Genomic DNA, 25,539 nt, shown 5'->3' with positions numbered 1-25,539 from the left:
AACCAGCTCTTAGTTTCATCTATCTTTCTGTTGTCTTTTTGGTCTCTATTTCATTTATTTCTGTTCTGATCTTTATATTCTTCCTTCTACTTACTTTGGGCTTCATTTGTTGTTCTTTTTCTAGTTTCTTGAGGTGTAAAGTTAGGTTGTTTGAGATTTTTCTTGTTTCTTAAGGTAGGCATTTATTGCAGTAAACTTCCCCTTAGCACTGCTTTTGCTGCATCCCATAACTTTTGGTATGTTGTATTTCCATTTTCATTTGTCTCAAAGTATTTTTTGATTTCTCTTTTGATTTTTTCATTGACCTATTGGTTATTCAATAGCATGTTGTTTAATCTCCAAATATTTGTGAATTTTCCAGTTTTCTTGTAATTGATTACTGGTTTCATACCATTGTGGTCAGAAAAGATGCTTGATAGGATTTTATTCTTCTTAAATTTATTAAGACTTGTTTTGTAGCATAACATATGATCTATTGTGGAGAATGTTCTATGTGCACTTGAGAAGAATGTGTATTCTATTGCTCTGGGATGGAATGTTCTATATGTATCTGTTAAGTCCATCTGGTCTAATGTGTCATTTAAGGCCGATGTTTCCCTATTGATTTTTCTCTGGATGATCTATCCATTGATGTAAGTGGGGTATTAAAGTCTACTGTTATTATTGTATTTCTGTCTTTCTCCATTTGTTTGTTAATATTTGCTTTATATATTTAGATGTTCCTTTGTTGGATGCATAAATAAATGTTATATCCTCTTGTTGGATTGAGCCCTTTATCATTATGTAATGCCCTTCTTTGTCACTTATTACAGTCTTTGTTTTAAAGTCTATTTTGTCTAAGTGTAGCTACCTAAGCTTTCTTTTGGTTTCCATTTGCATGGAACATCTTTTTCCATCCCTTCACTTTTACTCTCTGTGTGTCCTTAGATCTGAAGTGAGACTCTTGTAGGCAGCATATAGATAGGTCTTGTTGTTTTACCCATTCAGCCAATCTATGATGTCTTTTGATTACAGAATTTAATCCATTTACATTTAAAGTATTATTGGTAGGTAGTACTTATTGCCATTTTGTTAATTGTTTTCTGGCTGTTTTGTAGTTCTTCTCTATTCCTTCTTCTCTTGCTCTCTTCCTTTGTGGTTTGATGACTTTCTTTAGTGCTATGCTAGATTCCTTTCTCTTTTTCTTTTGTGTATCTACTATAGGTTTTTGCTTTGTGATTATCATGAGGCTTACCTATAACAACCTATATTTATAACAGTCTGTTTTAAGTTGATAACAACTGAAGTTTGAACACATTATAAAGCTCTACATTTTTACTTTCTCCCTACCCACATTTTATGTTTTTGATGTCACATTTTACATCTTTTGTGTATCTTTTAACTAATTATTGTAGTTGTAGCTATTTTTACTACTTTTGTCTTTTAACCTTCATACTAGCTTTATAGGTGGTTAATCCACAACTTTTACTATATATTTACTTTTACCAGTGCAATTTATACTAGCATATCTTTTCTTGTTACAATTAGCACTCTTTCTTTTCAGCTTAATGAAGTTCCTTGAACATTTCTTGTAAGGCCAGTTTAGTGGTGATGAGCTCCTTCAGCTTTTGCTTGTCTGGAAAACTCTCTCTCCTTCAATTCTGAATGATAACTTTGCCAGGTAGAGTGTTCTTGGTTGGAAGTATTTCCTTGCAGCACTTTGAGATATGTTTGTTATCTGGAGTGTAGTGATGGTTTTACCTATGTCAAAGTTCATCAAATTGTGCAGTTAATGTCAATTATACCTCAAAGCTCTTTTTAAAATTTGATTTTGGAATATAAAGAACACCAACTATTATCAGCATGCAAGAAGTCAAGGACTCTTGTTTCCAGGATCCCTTCCTAAGTTATCTACTAAAGAATAAGTTTCAAATGACAAAATGACTGGAAAGACATCCATATAAATACACAGTTAATTGTAGAGAACCCAGACTAAATGAGGGTTAGAAGGCAGAGTATAGGAAGTATTGGCCATGTGTTCTGCTAAGGTAGATAGAGTACAACTGTTAAGAACAGTGTGGGGCATGAGCAGCTGGAGATCCAGATTTGTTAATGTTGGCACCATTCACACAACCGCCCCCCCCCCCAGAAAAAAACTGTGGGGGAGAATGGGGAGAGCATTGCAAACACTTTCTTAAATGTTTTTAGTGATAATATTGGCAATATTATTATTCTGAGACTGTTGTGAAATGAGAGAAAATAAGTAGCTATGTGGCAGTGAGCATCCCTAGCAGCAGATTGTAGTGTTGAAATACAGCTTCTCACTAAAAGAAACCAGAGCTCTTGAGGAAATGGTTGATCCCAGGTCTGAGGCAGGAAGTGTATGAGCCTGGAACACTTTGTCATACCAGATAGAAAAGAAATAAAGACATACTTTGACATTCTAGGGTTATGTCAAAGGAGCCAACTTGAATGGGCTCACACTGCCAAAGATGGGCAGTTTGAGTGTCAAAAGTGAGAATAATTGCAATGAACTGAAACCCATTAAATATGCTTAAATCCCTGAGTTCCTAATGCTACTAAAAGGAGAGAATCAGTCATCTTTGGAAAATGACAGAGAACCAGTTCAGAAAGAGTCATGCATTTATCCTGCCTTTCCTATCTGATCTGTACCCCTGGGGAGCCAAATATTAATGAGGGGAATTACCCCTATCTAGAGTATTCCATGTAATAAATGACAAAGAAAGAGCAGAATTACAGTATCACCATTTTGTAACTTACGCCCAGTGAATTGAGAGGCATAAATTATTGACAGGTGCTAATAATATAAAAAGACAATCTGACATCATGTGCCTCCTGATGAAAGAATATACCACCACCACCTGTAGTCTTGGCAAAGGGACCAGACCTGAGTCTGATCCAGTCTTGGATCCAGCTGACAATTTTCAGAAATTCAGGGGAACATGTTGTACTGAGTATGCAACAGCAAAAGTCAGCCTGAGAGACTACAGGTCAGATGACCGGTTCTTCAACAGAAAAACTGTAAGGAAAAAAAAGATCAGAGGAAGAATCTATAAATTAGGAAATGTAAAAAACATCAAAAAAATGTTTAAATGGCATGAATAAACTGTAGTGTCTAGGGATGCACATTTGGGTGACAGAGAGAGATGTCAGGATAATGGTTACAGGGGAAGAGAGGAGCTGTGATTCAGGTAGGACATAATGACAGGGCTTCATGGGTAAATGGCAGTTTTATTTCTTGATCTGGTGGTGGTTACAAGAGTGCTTTAGAGTAATTCATTAAGCTATATATTTACTTTGTGTGGTTTTCTGAATCTGTGCCCTCCCTTCATATGTTTTTGTTTGGAAAATGTTCTGTTTCTTAAATTCCTTGAGAGTCCCTAATTCCTACTTTCTTTTTTTTTTTTGTGAGGAAGATCAGCCCTGAGCTAACATGCATGCCAATCCTCCTCTTTTTTTTTTTTGCTGAGGAAGAGGGGCCCTGTGCGAACATCTATTGCCAATCCTCCTCCTTTCTTTTTCCCCTTTTTCTCCCCAAAGCCCCAGAAGATAGTTGTATGTCATAGTTGCACATCCTTCTAATTGCTGCAGGTGAGACGCAGCCTCAGCATGGCCTGACAAGCGGTGCATCGGTGTGCGCCTGGGATCGGAACCCAGGCCGCCAGTAGCGGAGCGCGCGTGCTTAACCGCTAAGCCACGGGGCCGGCCCCGCTAATTCCTACTTTAAATGCATATTGCTGAAAAATACATGCACCATTAGGAATCCTTGAAGGAGAATTATGAGTGGCTAATCCTTAGTTGATCAAAACAGCTGTCTTACATAATCCAGTCCTGAGAACTGAGGAAGAAATGAACAGCAGCCTTGGGTCTATAGAAGCAGTGTTTTGTTGCAAGGCAAAGGGCAGAGTGACCACAAGTTCCCCTCCTTACAGATTGGCTGCAATGCCGTCAGCTGGGCCCCTGCTGTTGTTCCTGGAAGCCTCATAGACCAGCCATCGGGGCAGAAGCCCAACTACATCAAGAAGTTTGCGTCGGGTGGCTGTGACAACCTCGTCAAGCTGTGGAAGTAAGTGGGGTTCAAGGGGACACTTACCTTCTACTCTACCTACCATGACTCAGCCACAGTTCACAAGAAGCAGAATCACCTCTCTTTTTCCCTCCTGCCCGTAGAATACTGCTTTTGATCTGTCAGAAGACATCCTTTAAAAATAAACTTGCCCTTTGGTGGAGGACTTTTACTCTCACCTGATTCCCAACTGCTGAAGCCAACTTGTTGGCTGTGGAGGAAACAGAGCCTTTCCTGGAGGGTTTCTTTACAGCTGGTGAACTGAGTAAAATTCTACAGGCTCAATGAATGAAATCAGAAAAATAGAATAGCTTCTTGGCCCCTGTGGAGCCTATGGGGTGGGAGAGGAATGGAGATATGGGAAAGGCAGCTAAGTTGCAACCTGCTGGATTCTCCCTTCGATCTTTCCTGTTAGGGAGGAGGAGGACGGCCAGTGGAAGGAGGAGCAGAAGCTGGAAGCACACAGTGACTGGGTTCGAGATGTGGCCTGGGCCCCCTCCATTGGCCTGCCCACCAGCACCATCGCCAGCTGCTCCCAGGTCAGCTCAGACCCATGAGATCGTCCCGTGTTATTTAATGTCTGAGTAAGTCCCCTCAGCCCTGACGGTCCCCCTAGGGGGAAGTCCTTGAAAGGTAAGGGTAGGGCAACAGGCGCCTTTGGACCAGGGTAGATAGGGGAGTGCATGGGGCCAGGTCATCACGCAGTGAAGTCTTGGTGGGAAACCACAAGTGGCTTACCTCCACTAAGCTAAGAGCAGGGCCACATTCAGGACCAGTGTCCCCTCCTGACCCTCGTTTGGGTGGGGAATGGAGGTGCCCTAGTGCAATTCTGAGAGTGTTCACAAGCAAGGCCCAGGGCAATGGGAAATTCTAAGACCTTGAACTCACCTACTATCCACTCTTCCCAGACAGATCACAGAAGTAAGACCAAGGACAAGCCTTTAATTATATGCTACCACCACCCTAGGTCCTAAATTTGAGAGGGATTTTTTTTTTTACTTGTCCCTTCTCATTCTCTGAGCTTGGTTATTAAACAGCCACACCCATTGAGTTGAGAAAGTACAGACAGAGCCAGAGGGAGCCAAAACAAGGAAGTAATTTGGCAGACATGAGGAAAACCTCAGAGAAAATTTGAGAGGTAGCAATGCAGACAAAATCCATACCTGGAACTAGTGAGGAAAGGAACCAGGGAGACTCCTGACCAATTTGAAGTACATTCCTGGGGTAAAGGGATAAAAGCAAGGGTGCTGGGCTGGAAATTGGTCGTTAATGTTGTGGACACCCAGGAGGTCCTCGGCTGTGCTTTGCACTGAATCCCCCACCCTATTCCTGCAGAGGTCCAATATGGCTCTGGATTGAGAAGATATCACCAGTGCAGGATCCCTGCCCCCATCTCCTGACTCTAGCCTGTCTTTTCCCAGGATGGTCGTGTGTTCATCTGGACCTGTGACGATGCCTCGGGCAATACATGGTCCCCTAAACTGCTGCACAAGTTCAATGATGTTGTGTGGCATGTGAGCTGGTCCATCACAGCCAACATCCTGGCTGTCTCGGGCGGAGACAACAAGGTACACCCCATTTTCATGATGTGATAGACAGGGCCCTGTTTGTCTTTACTCTGCCCACTAGAGAGCACAGTTGAATTTCCCATTTCATGGCAGGCTTGGAAGGAACCTTAATGAGGACTGCGTTTAGAACATCTCTTAATTCCAGCATTAAATCTGACAATCCCCCAGAGGTATATGTCCCTCTTTCACAGACAGGAAAGACGCTGACAGAGGCAATTTAACTTGCATAGGGTCACAAAACTATTAGGTGGCAGAGCCAATAATCAGGCCCAAGTTAAATCCAAAGCCACTGCCCTGGTAGTCCATCACCCTAACCATTTGACTACCTCATCTTTGTGATGACATTAATTAGCTCTGCCCAAAAAGCAAGTCAATAAGAAGAACTCAAACAAAAGCGAAAAGATTGGGGGGTAGGTCCAAAACACCTAAGAGTCATGTTTTTAAAAATCAGTACAGTTCATTCATGAGTACTTATTATGCACCAACTGTGTACCTCTTCCTGCTATACTATGAGCCATACAAAGAAAGGGACATGGAGCCAAAATGGCTACTGGAAAACTTAGTAAAAACAAAGACCAGCACAGGGTGATAGCAACAGAGCAGATGTACTTGAAAAATCATCACGACCACTGCCTTTGAAAGTTGGGGACCCTCTGCCTTAGAATGGAGAAGTCCTCAGGGCGGATGACGGTGGCTTGTTACTTCTTCCTTTCTGCAGGCAGCTTTCTTTTTTTTTTAACTGTGGTAAAATACATATAAAATTTACCATCTTACCCGTTTGTAAGTGTACAGTTCAGTAGTGTGAAGTACATTCACACTGTTGTGCAGTCATCACCACCATGCATCTCCAGAACTCTTTTCATCTTTCCAAACTGAAACTCTGTACCAGTTAAACAGCACCTCCTCATTCCCCCTCCCCCACCCCCGGGCAACCACCATTCTACTTTCTGTCTCCAGGAATTTGACTATTCTAGGGACCTCATGTAGGGAGACTCATACAGAATTTGTCTTTTTGTTTTGTGTGTGTGTGTGTGTGTGTGTGAGTGTGAGAGGAAGACCAGCCCTGAGCTAACATCCATGCCAATCCTCCTCTTTTTTTGCTGAGGAAGACTGGCCCTGGGCTAACATCTGTGCCCATCTTCCTCTACTTTATATGGGACGCTGCCACAGCATGGCTTAAAAAGCGGTGCATCGGTGTGCGCCCAGGATCCGAACTGGCGAACCCCGGGCCGCCGCAGTGGAGCACACGCACTTAACTGCTTGTGCCACCGGGCTGGCCCAGAATTTATCTTTGTGTGACTGGCTTATTTCACTTAGCATAATGTCCTCATCTATGTTGTAGATGGTTTATGTTGTAGCATGTGTCGTAGTTTCCTTCCTTTTTAAGGCTGGATAACATTCCACTGTACTGTATTCTGTTTACCCGTTCATCTGTTGACGGATACTGGGGTGCTTCCAGCTTTTGGCTGTTGTGAATAATTCTTCTATGCATCTGCGTGTACAAATAATAATCTTTTCAAGACCCTCTGCAGGCCATTGTTATCCAGCCTAGGGTCCCTTTCAGGTACAGTGGTCCCAGAAAGATCTAGCAGGCCCTATCTCAAAGCCATAGAATTTTGGAACTGGAATGACCCTCGAAGGATAACTAATCCAGCCTTCTTTATTTCTAGTGAGTGCCAGGGTGAGAGTAGAACTCAGGTTTGGTGGCACCCAGGACAGGCCAAGGGACCTTGACTTGCCTGAGGTAGCCCTATAGTAATGTTACAAGTTAGTAAGCAAGTGCCAGGTTATACATTCCGCGTTTTGGGGTCTGCTGTCACTATGCTTTTATGTTTCTTACTCTTCTTTACAAGCCTGTTTCCTACAAAGACTCAACTCTTTTGCTGTCTCCATAGCATTTCTTCGCTTAAGGAGTTGGTATGTTTTCAGTCCAGAGCATTCTGCACAGTGCACGTTTAGTGAAAAAAACCTGTCCCTAAATTTAGCAGGAGTTCTTAAAATCCATATTTTTATTTTTTTATCAAATTAATACATGTACATAGCTTTAGGTAGTTTTCATTAGGTTATAATTTTTTTTTAATGCAGTCTCCTAATTTTCACTCTCCAGGAGCAAACCTTTTCAACTCTTAGCTGTTTCTTTTGCTGTTTACTTCAATGTAGAAGTAACATGCTTGTTGATCTGTTGTCTGCCACTACCACAGTTCTCAACTTGAGCATCGTTAAACTTGTTAAAACACTGATTGCCAACTCCACCCTCAGAGCTTCTGAATCAGTGGGTCTGGGCTGGGACCCGAGAATGTGCAGTTTTAACAAGCTGCCAGGTGATGTGGATGCTCCAGTCTAGGGAGCGCTCTTTGAGCACCACTGCTCTTTGCCACCCCATATCCTCTCACTGAAGCTACAGCAACTTGGTTAAAACAGCATCCATGTTTACATCATCATTATTTTGTGTTACATCATTATTATTCACAGCATTGGCATCTCTCAGCTGCTGTTATTCATACTCTTTTTCTTAAGTGTTTTTTTCCAGTTTTATTGAGATATAATTGACATACATCACTGTATAAAGTATACAGCATAATGGTTTGACTTATATATATTGTGAAATGATTACCACTATAAGTTTAGTTAGCATCCATCATCTCATATAGATACAATAAAAAGAGAAAGCAAAAAAACAAAAATTTTTTTCCTTGTGATGAGAAGTCTTAGGATTTACTCTTAACAATTTTCATATATATATATATCTCATATAGCAGTGTTGACTGGTCATCATGCTATGCATTATTTCCCTAGTACTTACTTACCTTGAAACTGGGAGTTAGTATCTGTTGACCACCTTTTTCCTATTCCCCCTTCCTCCACGCCTCACCTCTGGTAACTGTTAAGTCTGATCCCTTTTGTTATGAGTTTGGTTTTTTAGTTTTTTGTTTTTCTTTAGATTCCACCTATAAGTGAGATCATATAGTGTTTGTCTTTCTCTGTGTGACTCATTTCACTTAGCATAATGCCCTCAACGTCCATTCATGTCGCAAATGGCAGGATTTCCTCATTTTTTATGGCTAAATAATGTTCCATTGTATTTATATACCACAACTTCTTTATCCATTCATCCATTGATGGACACTTAAGTTGTTTCTTTGTCTTTGCTATTATAATGCTGCTGTGAACATGGGGGTACAGATATCTTTTTGAGTTAGTGTTTTCATTTTCTTCAGATGTATTCCCAGAAGTGGAATTGCTGGACCATGTGGTAGTTCTATTTTTTATTTTTTTGAGGATCCTCCATGCCATTTTCCATAGCAGGTGTATCAGTTCACAATCCCACCAACAGTGCACAAGGGTTCCCTTTTCTCCACATCCTTGCTAGCATTTGTTATCTCGTCTTTTTGATGATGGCTATTCTAGCAAGTGTGAGGTGATATCTGATTGTGGTTTTGATTTGCATTTCCCTAATGACTAATGATGCTGAGCATCTCTTTATGTACCTGTTGGCCTTTCATGTGTCTTCTTTGGAGAATGATCTATTCAGGTCTTTTGCATATTTTTTAATTTGATTATTTGGTTTTTTGCTGTTGAGTTGTATGAGTTTTTTATATATTTTGATATTAACCGCTTAGGAGATATATGGTTTCCAAATATTTTTTTCCATTCTGTAGGTTGTCTTTTCACTTGGCTTTTTTTTTTTTTTGCTGTGCAGAAGCTTTTTAGTTTGGTGTAGTCCCACTTGTTTATTTTTTATTTTGTTGTGTGTGCTTCAGGTGTCATATCCAAAAAAATCATTGCTAAGACTCATGTCAAGGAGCCTTTTTCCTATTTTCTTTTAGGAGTTTCAGGTTTCAGATCTTAACGCTTAAGTCATGAATGTATTTCAAGTTAATTTTTGTGAGTGGTATAAGATAGAGGTCTAGTCCCATTCTTTTACATGTGAATCTCCAGTTTTCCCAGCACCATTTACTGAAGAGACTATCTTTTCTCCATTAAGTATTCTTGGCTCCCTTGACAAATATTAGTTGACTATATATGCTTGGTTTTATTTCTAGGCTTTCCATTCTCTTCCATTGATCTGTTGATTTGTTTTTATGCCAGTACCACACTGTTTGGATTACTATACTTTTATTGTATAGCTTGAAATTGGAAAGTGTGATGCCTCCCATTTTGTTCTTCTTTCTCAGGATTGTTTTGGTTATTCAGGGTCTTTTGTGGTTTCATATAAATTTTAGGATTGTTTTCTCTACTTCCATAAAAAATGCCATTGGAATCTTGATAGGGATTGCATTGAATCTATAGATAGCTTTGGGTAGTATGGACATTTTAACAATATTCTTCCAATCTATGAACACGGGACACTTTTCCATTTATTTGTGTCTTCTTTAATTTCTTTCATCGATGTCTTGTAGTTTTCAGAGTAGAGATGTTTCACCTCTTTGGTTAAATTTATTCCTTAGTATGTTGATGTTTTTGATGCTGTTGTAAATGGGATCATTTTCTTTGTGTCTTTTTCAGATAATTTGTTGTTAGTGTATAGAAACACTACTGATTTTTGTATGTTAATTTTGTATCCTGCAACTTTACTGGATTCATTGATTAGATCTAACAGTTTTTTGGAGGGGTCTTTAGGATTTTCTGTATATAAAATCATGTTGTGCAAATAGAGACAATTTTACTTCTTCTTTTCCAATTTTGATGTATTTTCTTTCTTTTTCTCGCCTGATTGCTTTGACTAGGACTCCCAGTACTATGTTGAATAGGAGTGGGCACCCTTGTCTTGTTCCTGATCTTAGAGGAAAAGCTTTCAGCCTTTCACCATTGAGGAGGATACTAGCTGTAGACTTGTCATATATGGCCTTTATTGTGTTGAGATGTGTTTCTTCTATAATACCTCATTTGTTCAGAGTTTTTATCATGAACAGATGTTGAATTCTGTCAGATGCTTTTTCTGCATCTATTGAGATGATCATATGATTTTTTTATTCTATTAATGTGATGTGTTAAAAAAAAATTTAACTGAATAAATTTGAAGCCCTAGTTGGCTTTATTTAGTGATTCATGAATTGGGTAGCATCTCATCTAGCAAATAAAAAGGAGCTCCAAGGAGTATACAAAATGGAATGTTTTTATATGCAGAAGGGGGAAAAGGTTGGATTGTTCCAGGCAAGGTCACCTTCCTTTAGGGGACAAAAGTGGTCTGTCAGTCAGATTACTTCACTGGTACTGACTGGGAAATTCCAGACTAACAAGTTAAGATTACATTCCTGGGGGAGGGTGAAACTGCAGTTATGTTAAGTATTAAGTCTTGGTTTGTTGATATGGGGCTTAGCACAAGTGACTCCATTTTTGGCCTGTTGTCTCTTTTTTAACAGATGTATCACATTGATTGATTTGTGTGTGTTGAACCATCCTTGTATCCCAAGTATAAATCTCACTTGATCATGGTGAATGATCCTTTTAATGTGATGCTCAATTCAGTTTGGTAGTATTTTATGGAGAATTTTTGCCTCTATATTCATAAGGGATATTGGTCTGTAGTTTTCTGGTAGTGTCCTTTTCTGGCTTTGGTATCAGGGTAATACTGACCTCTCAAAATGAGTTTGTTTCCAGGGCCGGCCCCGTGGCTTAGTGGTTAAGTGCGTGCGCTCCGCTGCTGGCGGCCCGGGTTCGGATCCCGGGCTCGCACCGACACACCACTTCTCCAGCCATGCTGAGGCCGCGTCCCACATACAGCAACTAGAAGGATGTGCAGCTATGACATGCAACTATCTACTGGGGCTTTGGGGAAAAAATAAATTAAAAAAAAAAAAAAGAGTTTGTTTCTTTCTCTTGGATTTTTTTTGGAAGAGTTTGAAAAGGACTGGCTTTAATTCTTCTTTAAATGTTTGGTAAACTTCACCAGTGAAGCCATCTGGTTGTGGGCTTTTCTTCATTGGGAGATTTTTGATTACTGATTCAATCTCCTTCCTAGTAGTTGGTCTATTCAGACTTCCTGTTTCTTCCTGATTCAGTCTTGGTAGTTTGTATGTTTCTAAGCATTTTTCCATTTCTTCTCGATTGTCCAGTTTGCTGGCATATAGTTGTTTATAGTAGCCTCTTATGCTTTTTTGTATTTCTGTGGCATCAGTTGGAATGTCTCCTTTCTCATTAATCATTCTGTTGATTTGGGTTCTCTTTTTCTTCCTTGGTTGGTGTAGCTAAAGCTGTGTCAATTTTGTTTATCTTTTCAAAGAACCAGCTCCTAGTTTGCTTGGTCTTTTCCATTTTCCTCTTTTCTATTTCATGTATTTCTGCTCTAATCCTTACTATTTCTTGCTGTCTGCTAACTTTGGGCTCAGTTTGATCTTCTTTTTCTTGTTTCTTAAGCTGTAGAGTTACGTTGTTTATTTGAGATCTTTCTTGCTTCTTAATGTAGGCATTTATTGCTGTGAACTTCCCTCTTAGAACTGCTTTAGCCGTATCCCATAACTTTTGGCATGTTGTGTTTCTATTTTCATTTGTCTCAAGGTACTGTTTTATTTTCCCTTTATTTGCTCCATTGGTTGTTCCGGAGAATGTTTAATTTCCATGTATTCATGAATTTTCCAGTTTTCCTCCTGTTGTTGATTTCTAGATTCATACCATTGTGGTCGGAGAAGACACTTGGTATGATTTCAGTCTTCTTAAATTTGCTAAGACTTGTTTTATGGTCTAACATATGGTCTGTCCTAGAAAATGTTCCATGTGCACTTGAGAAGAATGTGTATCTTGCTGTTGTCAGATAGAATGTTCTGTATATGTCTCTTAGGTCCATTTGGTCTATAGTGTTGTTCATATCTGCTGTTTCCTTATTGCTTCTCTGTCTGGATGATCTATCCATTGTTGAGAGTGGGAAATTAAAGTCCCCAGCTATTACTATTACTGTACAGTCATGCACTGCCTAACAATGTTTTCGTCAGTCACGGACTGCATATACAATGGTGGTCCCGTAAGATTAGTACCATATAGCCTAGATGTATAATAGGATATACCATTTAGGTTTGTGTAGGTACACTCTCTGATGTTTGCTCAATGATGAAATCACCTAACAGCATATTTCTCAGAACATATCCCTGTCGTTAAGCGACACATGACTGTACAGTAGTCCACCCTTATCTGCAATTTTGCTTTCCACGGTTTCAGTTACCTGTGGTCAACCATGGTCCAGAAGCACATGATCCTCCTGACATATCGCCAGAAAGTCAGTAATAGCTTCACGCTATGTCACAATGCCTATGTCTTTCACCTCACTTCATCTCATCACGTAGGCATTTTATCATCTCACATCTCAAGAAGGGTGAGTACAGTACAATAAGATATTTTGAGAGACCACATTCACATAACTTTTTTTTTTTACAGTATATTGTTATAATTGTTCTATTTTATTATTAGTTGTTAAGCTCTTACTGTGCCTAATTTATAAATTAAACTTTATCATAGGTATGTATGTATACATAGTACATATACAGTTCAGTACGATCCATAGTTTTAGGCATCCACTGGGGGTCTGGGAACGTATCCCCTGCAGATAAGGGGGAATACTGTATTTCTGTTTATTTTTTCTTTTAGCTCTGTTAGCTTTATGTATTTAGGTGCTCCAATGTTGGATGCATAGATATTTACAATTGTTGATCCTTTGATATATTGGCCTCTTTATCATTATATAATGATCTTTTTTACCATTTCTAGTTTAAAGTCTATTTTATCTGATATAAGTATAGCTACCCCTCCTTTTTTTTTTGGTTACCATTTGCTCGAAATATCTTCTCTATCCCTTCACTCTGAGTCTATGTGTGTTTTTAAGGCTAAAGTGAGTCTCTTGGAGGCAGCATGTCAGTGGATCTTGTTTTTTTATCCATTCAGCCATTCTGTCTTTTGATTGGAGAATTTAATACACTTAAGTTTAAATTATTGATAAGTAAGGCCTTACTTTTCCCATTTTGTTGTTTTCTGGAGCTCCATTGTTCCTTGTTTCTTACCCTGTTGTCCTTTTTTGTGTGTTGATGTCTTGTGGTATCAGTATGCTTTGACTTCTTTATCATGTTCTTCTCTCAATTACTATAGGTTTTTCCCTTCTGGTTATCACGAGGCTTACATAAAACACCTTAAAATTATAATGCTCTATCTTAAACTAATAACAACTTCAAAAGAATTCCTAAGCTTTATAATTCTACTCCCTCTCACATTTTAGGTTATTGATGTTACAATTTACATATTTTTTATATTGTGTAACTAAGATTATTGTAGTTATGGTTATTTTTTGCTGTTTGTTTTTAACTTTTTAAACTAGAGATATAAGTGAATTATTCACCACCATTACCACTTTCCAGAATCCAGTTTTAACTATATTTTTGTCAACACCAGTGAGTTTTACATTTTCTTATGTTTTTATGATCTTAGTGTCCTTTTACTTCCACTCAAAGCATTCCCTTTAGCATTTCTTGTAAGGCAGGTCTAGTGGTAATGAATTCCCTCAGCTTTTGTTTGTTTGGAAAGTCTTTATCCCTCCTTCATTTCTGAAGGACAGCTTTGCCAGATATAGTATTTTGGTTGACAGTTTTTTTCTTTCAATATATCAAGTATGTCATCCTGTCCTTTTCTGGCCTGAAAAATTTCTGTTGAGAAATCCACCGATGGTCTTATGGGAATTCCCACATATGTAACTTCACTCTTTTCACTTGCTGCTTTTAAAATTCTTTCTTTGACTTTTGACAGTTTAATTACAGGCATACCTTGTTTTATTGCTATTTACTTTATTGTGCATCACAGATGTTGCATTTTTTTAACAAGACCCTCCCCCAGCAAAAAGATTATCACTCACTGAAGGCTCAGATGATCGTTAGCATTTTTTTTAGCAATAAAGTATTTTTTAATTAAAGTATGTACATTGTTTTTTAGACATAATGCTATTGCACACTTAACAGACTATAGTGTAAACATAACTTTTATGTGCACTGGGAAACCAGAAAATTCATGTGACTTGCTCTCTCACAGTATTTGCTTTATTGCAATGGGTCTGGAATTGAATCAGCAATATCTCCAAGGTATGCCTGCATGATGTGTCTCAGTGTAGCCCTATTTGGGTTGAACCTATTTGGGGGTCCTTTGGGCCTTTTGAATCTGGATATCTGTTTTTCTCCCCAGGTTTGAGAAGTTTTCAGCCATTATTGCTTTAAATATACTTTCTGTCCCTTTTTCTTTCTCTTCCCCTTCTGGAACTCCCATAATGCAAATATTGTCTTTTCATTGTGTCCCATAATTCCCATAGGCTTTCTTCACTCTTTTTCATTCTTTTTTCTTTTTGTTCCTCTGACTGGATGATTTGAAATGTCCTATCTTCCAGGTTGCTGATTCTTTCTTCTACATGGTCAAGTCTGCTTTTGAAGCTTTCTATTGAATTCTTCAGTTTAGCTTTTGTATTTTTCAGCTCTCAGACTTGTTTATTTCTTTTTTATGGTCTGTTGCTTTGTTGAACTTCTTATTTATGCATTGTTTTCCTAATTTCATTTAGTTATCTGTGTGTTCTTGTAGTTCACTAAACTTTAAGAGGATTATTCTGAATTCTTTGATGGTTCTTAGATCTCCATTTCTTTAGGATCAGTTATTAGAGCTTTATTAGTTTCTTTTGGTGGTGTCATATTTACCTGGTTTTTGTGATCTTTGTTTCCTTACGTTGGTATCTGCACATTTGAGTCAGCAGTCTCCTCTCCCACACTTGGCAGGTTCACTTTGGCAGAGACAGTTCTTTCCCAGTCAGCTCAGTCTGGGTCTCTGAGCATGTCTACTAATAATGTCCTTTAGCAGGTGGAGCCTGCTATTAGGGTCTATCTTTGTGCAGGGCAACTGATGAGCTCTGAGGTCAGGGGTTGGGGGATGTGCCACTGGCTGAGAACAGCTGGGTAGGGCTGCTGGCTTGGTTCCCTGCCCAAGTGTGGCTGTAGGATGGGCTTCACAGTTGCCCAGATTCTCTGGTCAGGCTTACTAGATGGTCAGGACTGGATACTCTAATCAGCAGTAGGTGGGGCTGTGAATTATTTTCTCTGCCCTGGCAAGGACAGGACCAAGAGCCTGCATGGCTTGTACGGGGACCTGTATCAGGCAAGAGTGCACTGAATGTCCTGGTCAGTTGAGGCCACTGGTTTAGCTCTGCAGACAGGGGAAGCCACAGGCTGTGCTCTCTGTTCCAGTGCCACTATCAGCAGGGATGTCAGATGGGCTCTGCAGCTTCCCATGTGCTCTGGTGAGGTTCCCAGGTCGGGGAGTCTCAAGGCAGTATTCAGCAATAAGTAGGGCTACGAATTAGTTTCCCTTCCCAGGCACAGTGGGAGAAGCAGCTTTAAGGCTGCTGATGCTCTTTGTGCTCTTGACTCAAGCCAGCCCATGCCCCAAGTGCCCTGGCTGAACAGGGCTGCTGGCATTGCTCTGGGGGCCATCAGCTCTGCCTGCCCACCTGCCTCTCAGCTCAAGAGGTGCTGGGTCACGCAGCTTCCAGGTGTTCTTGCCAGCCCTTCCTGTCAGAAGGGGCCACACTTTGCCACAGTGGGGCTACGACTCAGCTCTGCTGCCTGGGCATGAGCAGACCAGGTTCCAGGGCCAGCAAAACTCCTCGTTTGGGGATACACATTAGGCAGACCTGCACCCCACCAAGTTCCCTGGTCAGACTGTGCCCCAGACTGGGTTCTTTAGATGAGCAGAGCCACTAGTTGGCTAGTACTTGAGCTCTGCAGGTAGGAACTCCACCTGACAAGATCAGAGTGCTGGTTGTTGGAAGCCCCTCCCCTCATCCCCATCACAATCAGATTCCCAGTGGCTGAGCTCCACAGATTCGCCTATGATCCCTGTGGGGTGAAATCAGAGTAGGGGCTCCCAGGAAGTGATGATGCATGATGCTGTGGGGCTGGATGTCACCCCGGGCTCTCTTGTCCCTCTGCAGGAACTGTAGGTTCAGCGTGGTGCTTTGCAGCCTAGGGGAGGGGCAGTGTGGTCGGCATGTAGCTGTTCCTCTTACCCTTCTAATGCAGTCTGTCTTGGTCTCTGTGGTGCGGGGGGTGCTTCAGCCTTGTTCCCATGTTCTAGGAGTCTCTCAGTGGTGTGTCCATGAATAGTTGTTAGTTGTTCTTGTGAGGGGGAGTGAAATCAAGGTCTACCTATGTCACCATCTTGGTGACATCACTTTTCCTCTCCTTTGTGTGGATTTTTATTCCTTTTGTTTTGATGATGTTTCAGTGGGGGAACCAGGGTACATGCTCTGTTTACCTACAAGGCCTGTGAGCCATGGTTCTTCTTTTTGTGTGTGTGAGGTAGATCGGCCCTGAGCTAACATCTGCCAATCCTCCTCTTTTTTTGCTGAGGGAGACTGGCCCTGGGCTAACATCTGTGCCCATCTTCCTCCACTTTATATGGGACGCTGCCACAGCATGGCTTGCCAAGTGGTACGTAAGTGCACGCCCGGGATCCGAACTGGCGAACCCCGGGCCACTGCAGCAGAACGTGCGCACTTAACGGCTTGTGCCACCGGGCCGGCCCCCTGAGCCATGGTTCTTGATGGGGATCTTGGCCCTCATTAGGGGACCCAGTGAGATGAGGAGTAAGGGGCACAAACCTGTAACAGGCTGTGTATGTGCTGGCTTGCAGGTGACGCTGTGGAAAGAGTCAGTCGACGGGCAGTGGGTATGCATCAGTGACGTCAACAAGGGCCAGGGCTCTGTGTCCACATCAGTCACAGAGGGCCAGCAGAATGAGCAGTGACAAGACAGGTGGGCCCGGCTGCCTGCCGACTCCAGGACTGCCCTTTCCTGGGCCAACTGACCAAACGGCCAGGAGGAGGAGCTCCCAACTCCAACAAGATTACTGTTCCAGGAATAGTTACAAATGCAACCAGATTAATCATCTGCCTTAACATGATTTGATAAGGTTTGCAATTTACTGTCCAGCTGAAAGCATTCATGTTATGAGGAAAAGACTTCAAATGATCTTCAAATCTATTATTTTTGGCCATTTTTATGTACCTTTTGGGTTCAGGCATTATTTGAGGGGTTTTGTTTCCAAAGTAATTAAATAAACTCATATTGCTTATAATTCTTCCTGCATTATTCTAAGCCTGCCCTAAAAAGCTCATTTTGACTCTTGTTGGTCACTATACTTGAACAACAACATTCACCAAGACCCAGGTCCTTGTTGGCCTGGCTGAACCCCACACACAAAGCTGGTCTGTCACTGTGTAAGCATCTTTGTGATCCAGTTTATACCAAAGGCACCATACAAAGCACTGTAAACAAACAGAGCACTAGACTTGACCTTCAGTGACGTGTACTGTAGCCCTGGCTTTGCTACTTAACCTCTCTGAGTATACATCCTCTTCTACAGACTGGGACTAATAAAGTCTGCCCTACAGAATGGTTGCAAGACTCAAATAAGCTAATGCATGTGGGTGACCCACAAAATACCATGCAAATGGAGGACAGTATTAACCAAATACCAATAGTTAAAAGACTGGCCAGGAAAGTGGGGCACAGTTCATTCAGTTTACTGACCCTGTCAGTGAAAGGAGGGGCCTGTGATGGCGAACACAGTTCTGGTCCTAATAGACCCTGAACCAAGTATCACCTCTCAGCAGTGGCCCTGGGACCCTCCCCTGAATCAATCAGCAGGCACAATAGCTACCACTTACTGAGACTTGCTGTGATTCGACACTACAGTTGGATCTTGCACACAGTAAGCAACACAACAGACCTCTGTAGATGGATACCCCCAATTTACCAATGAGGAAATGGGCACAGAAGGTAAAAGACCTGCCCAGGCTTGTCCACTGCCAAGTGGTAAAGCCAGTGTTTGAGTCCTGATCTGTCTCAGCTCTGAAGTTGGTACTCTCAAAGGTAGAATCAGGGAGGAGGTGTGGGGGGCTCCTCAGCTGTAATCCAGGGGTTTGCTCACTCCAGACCTTTATATGAACACCCTTAGGTAAAAGCTCAGGCCACTCACCTCAGGAAGCTGTGTGCACAGCTAAGGGTGGAGGCCTGTTCTTCCACCTGCTCTTCATCCTTTGTTTTTCAGCAGCAAAACCCATATTTTAAATAAATCTTAGATCATAATACATAAAATGGAAAAAGGTGGAACTACTTTGGTTGCAGTGAGGATAGAGAAGCCAGGGCCCGGCTCACCCAGCCTCCCATCATTCTGCAAAATCCAAGCTTTCAGAGAACCATATGAAAACTGCTTACTTCCTGCCGTATTCAAATGAGAATAGATTAAGGCCCAAGAAGGCACCTCTGCATACACTTCTCAGTGGTCACAAATTACAGTGAATTTTAGTTAGCTCTACATACATGTCTGCCTTTCCTAACAAACTGTCTGCTCCCCAAGGACAGGCCTGGTCTTCCTTATGGTGCCTGCTACCGTAAATAAATGAATAGTGAGAAGGGACTAGTCCCGTGTCACACAGTGGGTTGGTGATAGGTCAATAGGCTCCTGACCATATACTCTCTTTGTAGCTTATACCACCGAGGATCAGTTAAAATAATCTGGAGGTAAATAAAATTACTGCCATCAACAGCTTATGCTTAGAGTGGTAACATGTTAGCCATGCCTGGGGTAAGGGGAATCCCCCAGATTTTTTACCACAAAATAGGATAATCAAATGGAAATACCAAGTGTCAATCTTCCAGGGCAGGTGCCAAGCCCAAATGAGATGAATGTAAGGATAATTTAAAAGGCATGGAGAGTTCTGGTTAGGGCAAGATGGAAGTAGCAGCCACAATGTTTTTAATCCTTTCACAAAAGGAAAGCAACTAAGCTAGCAAAAGAAACCCCCCAACAACATTAAGGTAGTCCTTCAAACTCTAGAACATGAAAGAGTAGGGCAAAACCATCCATAGCCATAAAACCTGTGTGGAATCAGCATTGGGAAGAAAATGAGACAGTTCGATGGTCCTATGAGCCATGTAACCCAAGAATTACCATCAAATACTCACCCATTCTGAACAGAATACTCAGCAAGCCAAAGTGAGAACAAGTGACAAAATTAGGAGAAGATTCACAGGCTTTCATTTATAAATGAGCACAAAAAGACTAAGGGGGGGATTTCCACTTCCATATATGAAGGATTAAGAGCTACAAGAGTTTCCCTCACACCATAAACAACTAGAAAACCACACAAAATGTATGAAACAACTGCTTTCAGACATAGGACGACAGGCAGTGTTTGGGAGAAGGGAAACAAGTGAGGAGGGCACCACAACTGCCCCAGCTTACTCCCTAGAGGCAGTTTCCAGGCCAAAGGGCTGAGAGACAGAATCCAGAGTCTAGTGGTCCCACTGATTTAAAGAGAGAGATCAGAGTTCAGGAAGGCTAAGCTAGAACTTACAAGGCAGAAGAGAGAAGAGGGAGCTGCTCAGCGAGAGCAAGCTCCTGACATCAGCAAATACTAACCTGCATATATGAAGGGTGAAACTCTTCGTGACTAGAAATAGACCAAACAATTCCCAGAACTCACAGAGGAGTGGGAATAGTTCATGTTCCCAAGAAATAGAGTGCAACAACCTAAAAATACACAGGGCATTGGGTAGAGTCCTAAGAAAGATCATGCCTTAAATTAGGTACATCTTAAATTAGGTCTAGGTAAAGGCTACTCTGGACCTTAAAAGCAAGACTTGAAAGGATCAAACTGACCCACAAATAATTTCACTTGGTGCCAGATCAGAGCCCAACACTCTCTAAAGGAATAGCAAAATTCATCACTTGACAATATAAAATTCACAATGTCCAGCATCCAATCCAAAATTACCAGGCATGCAAAGAAGCAGGAAAATATGACCCATAACCAGGAGAGAAAAAAAGTTAATAGACACAGACCCAGAAATGAGAGAGACCATGGAATTAGCAGATAGGGAACTTAAAAAGTTATTATAAATATATTCAAAAATGTAAAGGAAAATGAACATAAGAAAAATGGGAGATACAAAAAGTTATAAATGGAATTTCTAGAAATGAAAAATTCAATATCTGGTGAAAAATACGCTGGATAGGAGTAAGAGCAGATTCGACACTGCACAGGAAAGATTAGTAAGTCTGAAGACATAGCAATAGAAACTATACAAACTAAAAGAGAGAGAGAAAAAGGAACTAAAAAAATGAGCCAAGCAACTGTGACCTGTGGGACAATATCAAGTAGTCTAAGATATGTGTAAGTTGAAGTCTCAAGGAGAAAACAAAAATTTAAGGGGGGAAGCAGACAGAAAAAATAAATGAAAAAACAACAGCCAAAATTTTTCCAAATTGCATTAAAGCTATAACCCTACAGATCCAAGAAAATAACCCCAAGCAGAAGAAACACTAAACATACACATACCCCATAATAAAACTGCTGAACTAAAAAAAAATTATAAAAGCCAGAGAAAAAAGAGATATTACATACAGAGAAACAAATATAAGAATGGCAGCCAACTTATCAGAATTACACAAACCATAAGAAAATTAACAACATCTTTGAAGAGTGGAAAGGAAAAAAACGTGAACCTAGAATTCTATACCTAGTGAAAATATCTTTTAAAAATAAAGACTTTTTCACAGAGGGAGAAGGTCAAATACCGTATGATTTCCTTCATTAAGTAGTAGATAATAACAACAATAAACAAACACATAGGGACAGAGACTGGATTGGTGGTTACCAGAGGGGAAGGGGGGAGGGTGGAGGGTGAAAGGGATAATTCGGTACATGTGTGTGGTGATGGGTTGTAATTAGTATTTTGGTGGTGAACATGATGTAGTCCATGCAGAAATAGAAGTACAATGATGTACACCTGAAATTTTTGCAATGTTATAAACCAATGTTACTGCAATAAAAAAAAAATAAATAAAATAAAATAAAATAAAAAAATAAAAATAAAAATAAAGACTTTTTCAAATAAAAGATGAAAGAATGGATCACCAGCAGAGCTGCATTATAGAAATATCAAGGGAAGTTCTTCAGGCAAAAGGAACATAATACCAGATGAATATTTGTATCTACACCAAGGAATAAGGAGCATCAGAAAGAGGAAATAGCTGAGTAAATATAAGATTTTTTTTTTCATTTCTTTAATCTCTCGAAAAATATTGACCATTTAAAGTGTCATGGGGCTTATAATTTCGTAGAAATAAAATGTGTGACAGCACAAGTAATGGAAGTGAGAAAATGAAAATATTCTGTTGTAAGGGTGTATATGAATGGGTATCATATTTGTTGAATGTAGACTGTGATATGTTGAAGTTGTATTTGTAAATCCTAGGTCAACCACTAAAAGAATAAAGCAGAGAGTATAGCTAATAAGCCAATACTAAAGATAACATGGTATCATTAAAAAAACTCAATACAAAAGTGGGCATGAAGAGAACAAAAAAAGGAACAAAGAACAGATGGGACAAATAGAAAACAAATAGTCAGAGGGTAGACTTAAACCAAACTATATAGTTCATTACAATAAATATAAATGGTCTAAACACTCCAAATAAAAGGCCTCTGATAAGAGATTATCAGAATGGATTTGAAAAAACAAGATCCAACTATATGCTGTTTATATAAAACACACTTTAAACATAAACACTAAAACACATAAACACTAAGAGAGATTAATAGGGGCCGGCCCCGTGGCTTAGCGGGTAAGTGCATGCGCTCCACTACTGGTGGCCCGGGTTCGGATCCGGGCATGCACCAACGCACCGCTTGTCTGGCCATGCTGTGGCTGCGTCCCACATACAGCAACTAGAACGATGTGCAACTATGACATACAACTGTCTACTGGGGCTTTGGGGAGAAAAAGGGAAAAAAAAAAAAAGGGAGGAGGATTAGCATTAGATGTTAGCTCAGGGCCAGTCTTCCTCAGCAAAAAGAGGAGGATTGGCATGGATGTTAGCTCAGGTCTGATCTTCCTCACACAAAAAAAGATGTTAATAAACATTAAAAAAACAGTAAAACAATGGAAATGATTTTTAGAAAAAGATATATAAACACTTATCAAAAGAAAGCTAAAGTCTCTATATTAATATACATATAAACTAGACTTCAAAATAAGAATAAAGGGAGACATAATAAAATGGTCACAATTCATCAAGAAGACATAACAATCCTAAATATGTATGCATGTAAAATAGAGTCTCACAAAATATGTGAAACAAAAACTGACAGAACTACTACAGTCACAGTTGGAGCTCTCAACACTCCTCTTTCAGTAACAGAACAAGTAGACCCAAAAAATCAGTAAGGTTGTAGAATACATAAACAAACCTATCATTCAATTTGACCTAACTGGCATTTATAGCACATTCTACCCAACAACACTTAAACGCATTCTTTTCAATTGCATCTAAAATACTCATCAAGATGGACCAATTTCTGGATCCTAAAACAAACTTTAACAAATCTAAAAGAATTGAAATCATACAGAACATATTCTCTAACTATAATGGAGGTAAACCAGAAATCAATAATAGAAAGATATTTGGGAAATCCTCAAATATTTGGAAATGTAAGCAATATACATCTAAATAACTCATGAGTCAAAGAAAAAAATCACAATAAAAATAGTTACCTACAGGGGGAAAAGAAGGAACAGAGTAGAGAGGACAGGGATGGAAGACATGGTCTCTGCATGTACCTTGTTTTATACCATTGACTTTGGACCCATGCAATGTTTAATAATTAACAAATAAAATGAAATCATAAAGGAAAAAAATCCCTAAAAACTGAAAAAGAAAATAAGATTCATTAAGCCCATGGCATAACCATACTGAGAAAATAAATATTTGAGTGACTTTAAAAGTGTTTTGACTGTACATCCCTAGTGGGTTGCATTTAGTAGTTTTATGGTTAGTAGTAATTGTAGTACTCTCATTTTGAAAGTATTATGTTGATATTGTAAGACAGAGCAAGATAAAGGTAATTTTGTTAATGTAATTAGAGACCAAGATTATTAGGATAAAGCAAAGAAATGTAAGTATAAAACCCAAAAAGTGAAAATACTGTGACCTTAAATTTTATTTTGAAATAACACTATGTACTCATGACTTATTTTTCTCCTTCTAAAAAGTCTGTATTTCTATCTCTGTGCACTGAGAAGGCCTAGAAGCAATAATATTAATAGTTAGCATCCAGATTGTGACCTCTAAAAACTATTTCCCACTAAAAGAAACCAAGACTTAGAAAAAAGGTTGATTTCAGGTCGGAGGCAGGAAGCACATGCACAAGGTGAGCCCAGGATTTCTTATTGGGACAGAAAACAAGGAAGCTATTAAAAACTATAGGGTCATGTCAAAAGCACACAGGAATGAACTCATCAAATATGGAAGCATCAAAAAGAATCATAATGACCATAATTAATGGAAACACTTATATAAAAAATCCATGAGTTTATGATAGGAAAAAAACTTTGGAAGTTGCTAGGACACCAGCCTTCTTTTGAAAATTAGTAAATAAATAGCAAAAGTCATGTATTTATCTTGCCTTTCCTGTACAAACCTGTATATCGAGGTAATAAAATAATTGCTGAAGGACAAAATGCTAATAAATGTAGACAAGAACAATAGAATAGAAAATAACCATTTGCAATCCCTAATAATGGATGTGGACAACAATTGTCAATGTTAGATGAGTTCATTAAGTGAAAATTTAACAGGAAACTTTAAAATAAATGGGATCATGTAACAACACTGAACCCACAGATAAACCTTATTCTTAAAACTCACACGGTACGAGTGGAGCCACCGGACATCGTATGCCCTGTAAGGGGATGCAGGAGGACGTGCACGACACCAACAATGAAGTATTCTGGCCAAAAAGTGAAAGTTGAATCTGAATAAAACTACATCTCTAGGTGTAACTGCCAGTTTCCAAAAAGCACAGGGGAGAGAGGAACAAGTTAAACACCACCACAACAAAGCAATCAGCAAAGTCCAGAATGTGGGAACTTGTACAGGACAAATAACCTGTTTGTAAAATAAATGACTTGGGATGAAAGAGAGGAGGAGCAGGTAAGGGGGATGGTTGTAGACTAAGAGACCTAAGCGATACATCAACCAAATGTGGGCTTGCTTTGGATCCTGAGTGAAACAAACCAACTATAAATTTTATCTGTTAAAGATACATACTGAAGTTTTTACGGCTGAAAGTACATGATTGCAGGGATTTGCTTTTAAAATATTCCCCCAAAAGAAAAAAACAGTGTGGGGGATAAACCGATGAAGCAAGATGCTAATAAATGTTGAAGCTGATGATGGGTGCTTGGAGATTCATTATAAAATAATCTCTCTACTTCTTTTGTATATTTGAAATTTTCCAGAAAAAGAAATTAAAATATATGTTGGGAGAGAGAGAGTTTATCTTCCATATGGCCACATTTTCTGCTGGAAGCAAGCATTTTATAATCAGAAAGGAATTGCTTAAGATACTTGTTAAGATACGGATTCTGGGGCCCTACTCCAGACCTACTGGATCAGAATCAGGGGACAAGGCATAAAAATCTGCATTCTTTTATAAGCTTCCCTATGAAGCACGCCAGCACAGGCCTGCTTGCAGCAGTTGAGGTTAGACGGCGCGAAAGGCCTCACTCTGAGATCCTATGGCTCTCAGTGGTCCCTAGATGAAGGCTGCACTACCAGCAGCTCTGAGAACGGCTGTAGTGCAGTGGTGGAGATGGGCGTCAAGCTGTAGGGTTTTGAGAGGCCAGTACACAGCAAGGAACAGGATACAGGGAAAGGGAAAGGAAATTATGCACGAGGGGAAGGCAGGATCAGTGCAAAATAGACCTTTCCAGGATTAGAGACCTGGGTATATTTTAAGGCTGAGAGCAGAAGCTGTTGGAGAGAAAGATTAAAGAGAGGAAAGAGACAAATTGTTGGGGCTCCAGCCCCATGATGGCAGGAGAA

The 25,539-nt window shown here is 40.0% G+C and overlaps 1 protein-coding gene across 1 annotated transcript in view; it reads left to right on the top strand.

Annotated features, from left to right (window-relative positions):
• SEC13 (SEC13 homolog, nuclear pore and COPII component) overlaps positions 1-17,721 on the top strand; it is a 32,420-nt gene extending 14,699 nt beyond the window's left edge. Inside the window, exons 6-9 of the mRNA XM_004443591.3 lie at positions 3,933-4,066; positions 4,482-4,605; positions 5,488-5,634; positions 17,278-17,721. Coding sequence (XP_004443648.1) covers positions 3,933-4,066; positions 4,482-4,605; positions 5,488-5,634; positions 17,278-17,391 — 519 coding nt within the window. The 3' untranslated portion in view covers positions 17,392-17,721. The remainder of the gene's footprint in view (positions 1-3,932; positions 4,067-4,481; positions 4,606-5,487; positions 5,635-17,277) is intronic.
• The last annotated feature ends 7,818 nt before the right edge of the window (positions 17,722-25,539 follow it).

The sequence above is a fragment of the Ceratotherium simum genome, chromosome 5, assembly GCF_057802395.1.
Source record: "Ceratotherium simum simum isolate JZ-2026a chromosome 5, ASM5780239v1, whole genome shotgun sequence".
NCBI lineage: Eukaryota > Metazoa > Chordata > Mammalia > Perissodactyla > Rhinocerotidae > Ceratotherium > Ceratotherium simum.
The sequence above is the reverse complement of the archived record's forward strand: the minus strand, read 5'-3'. Positions and strand labels throughout refer to the sequence as shown.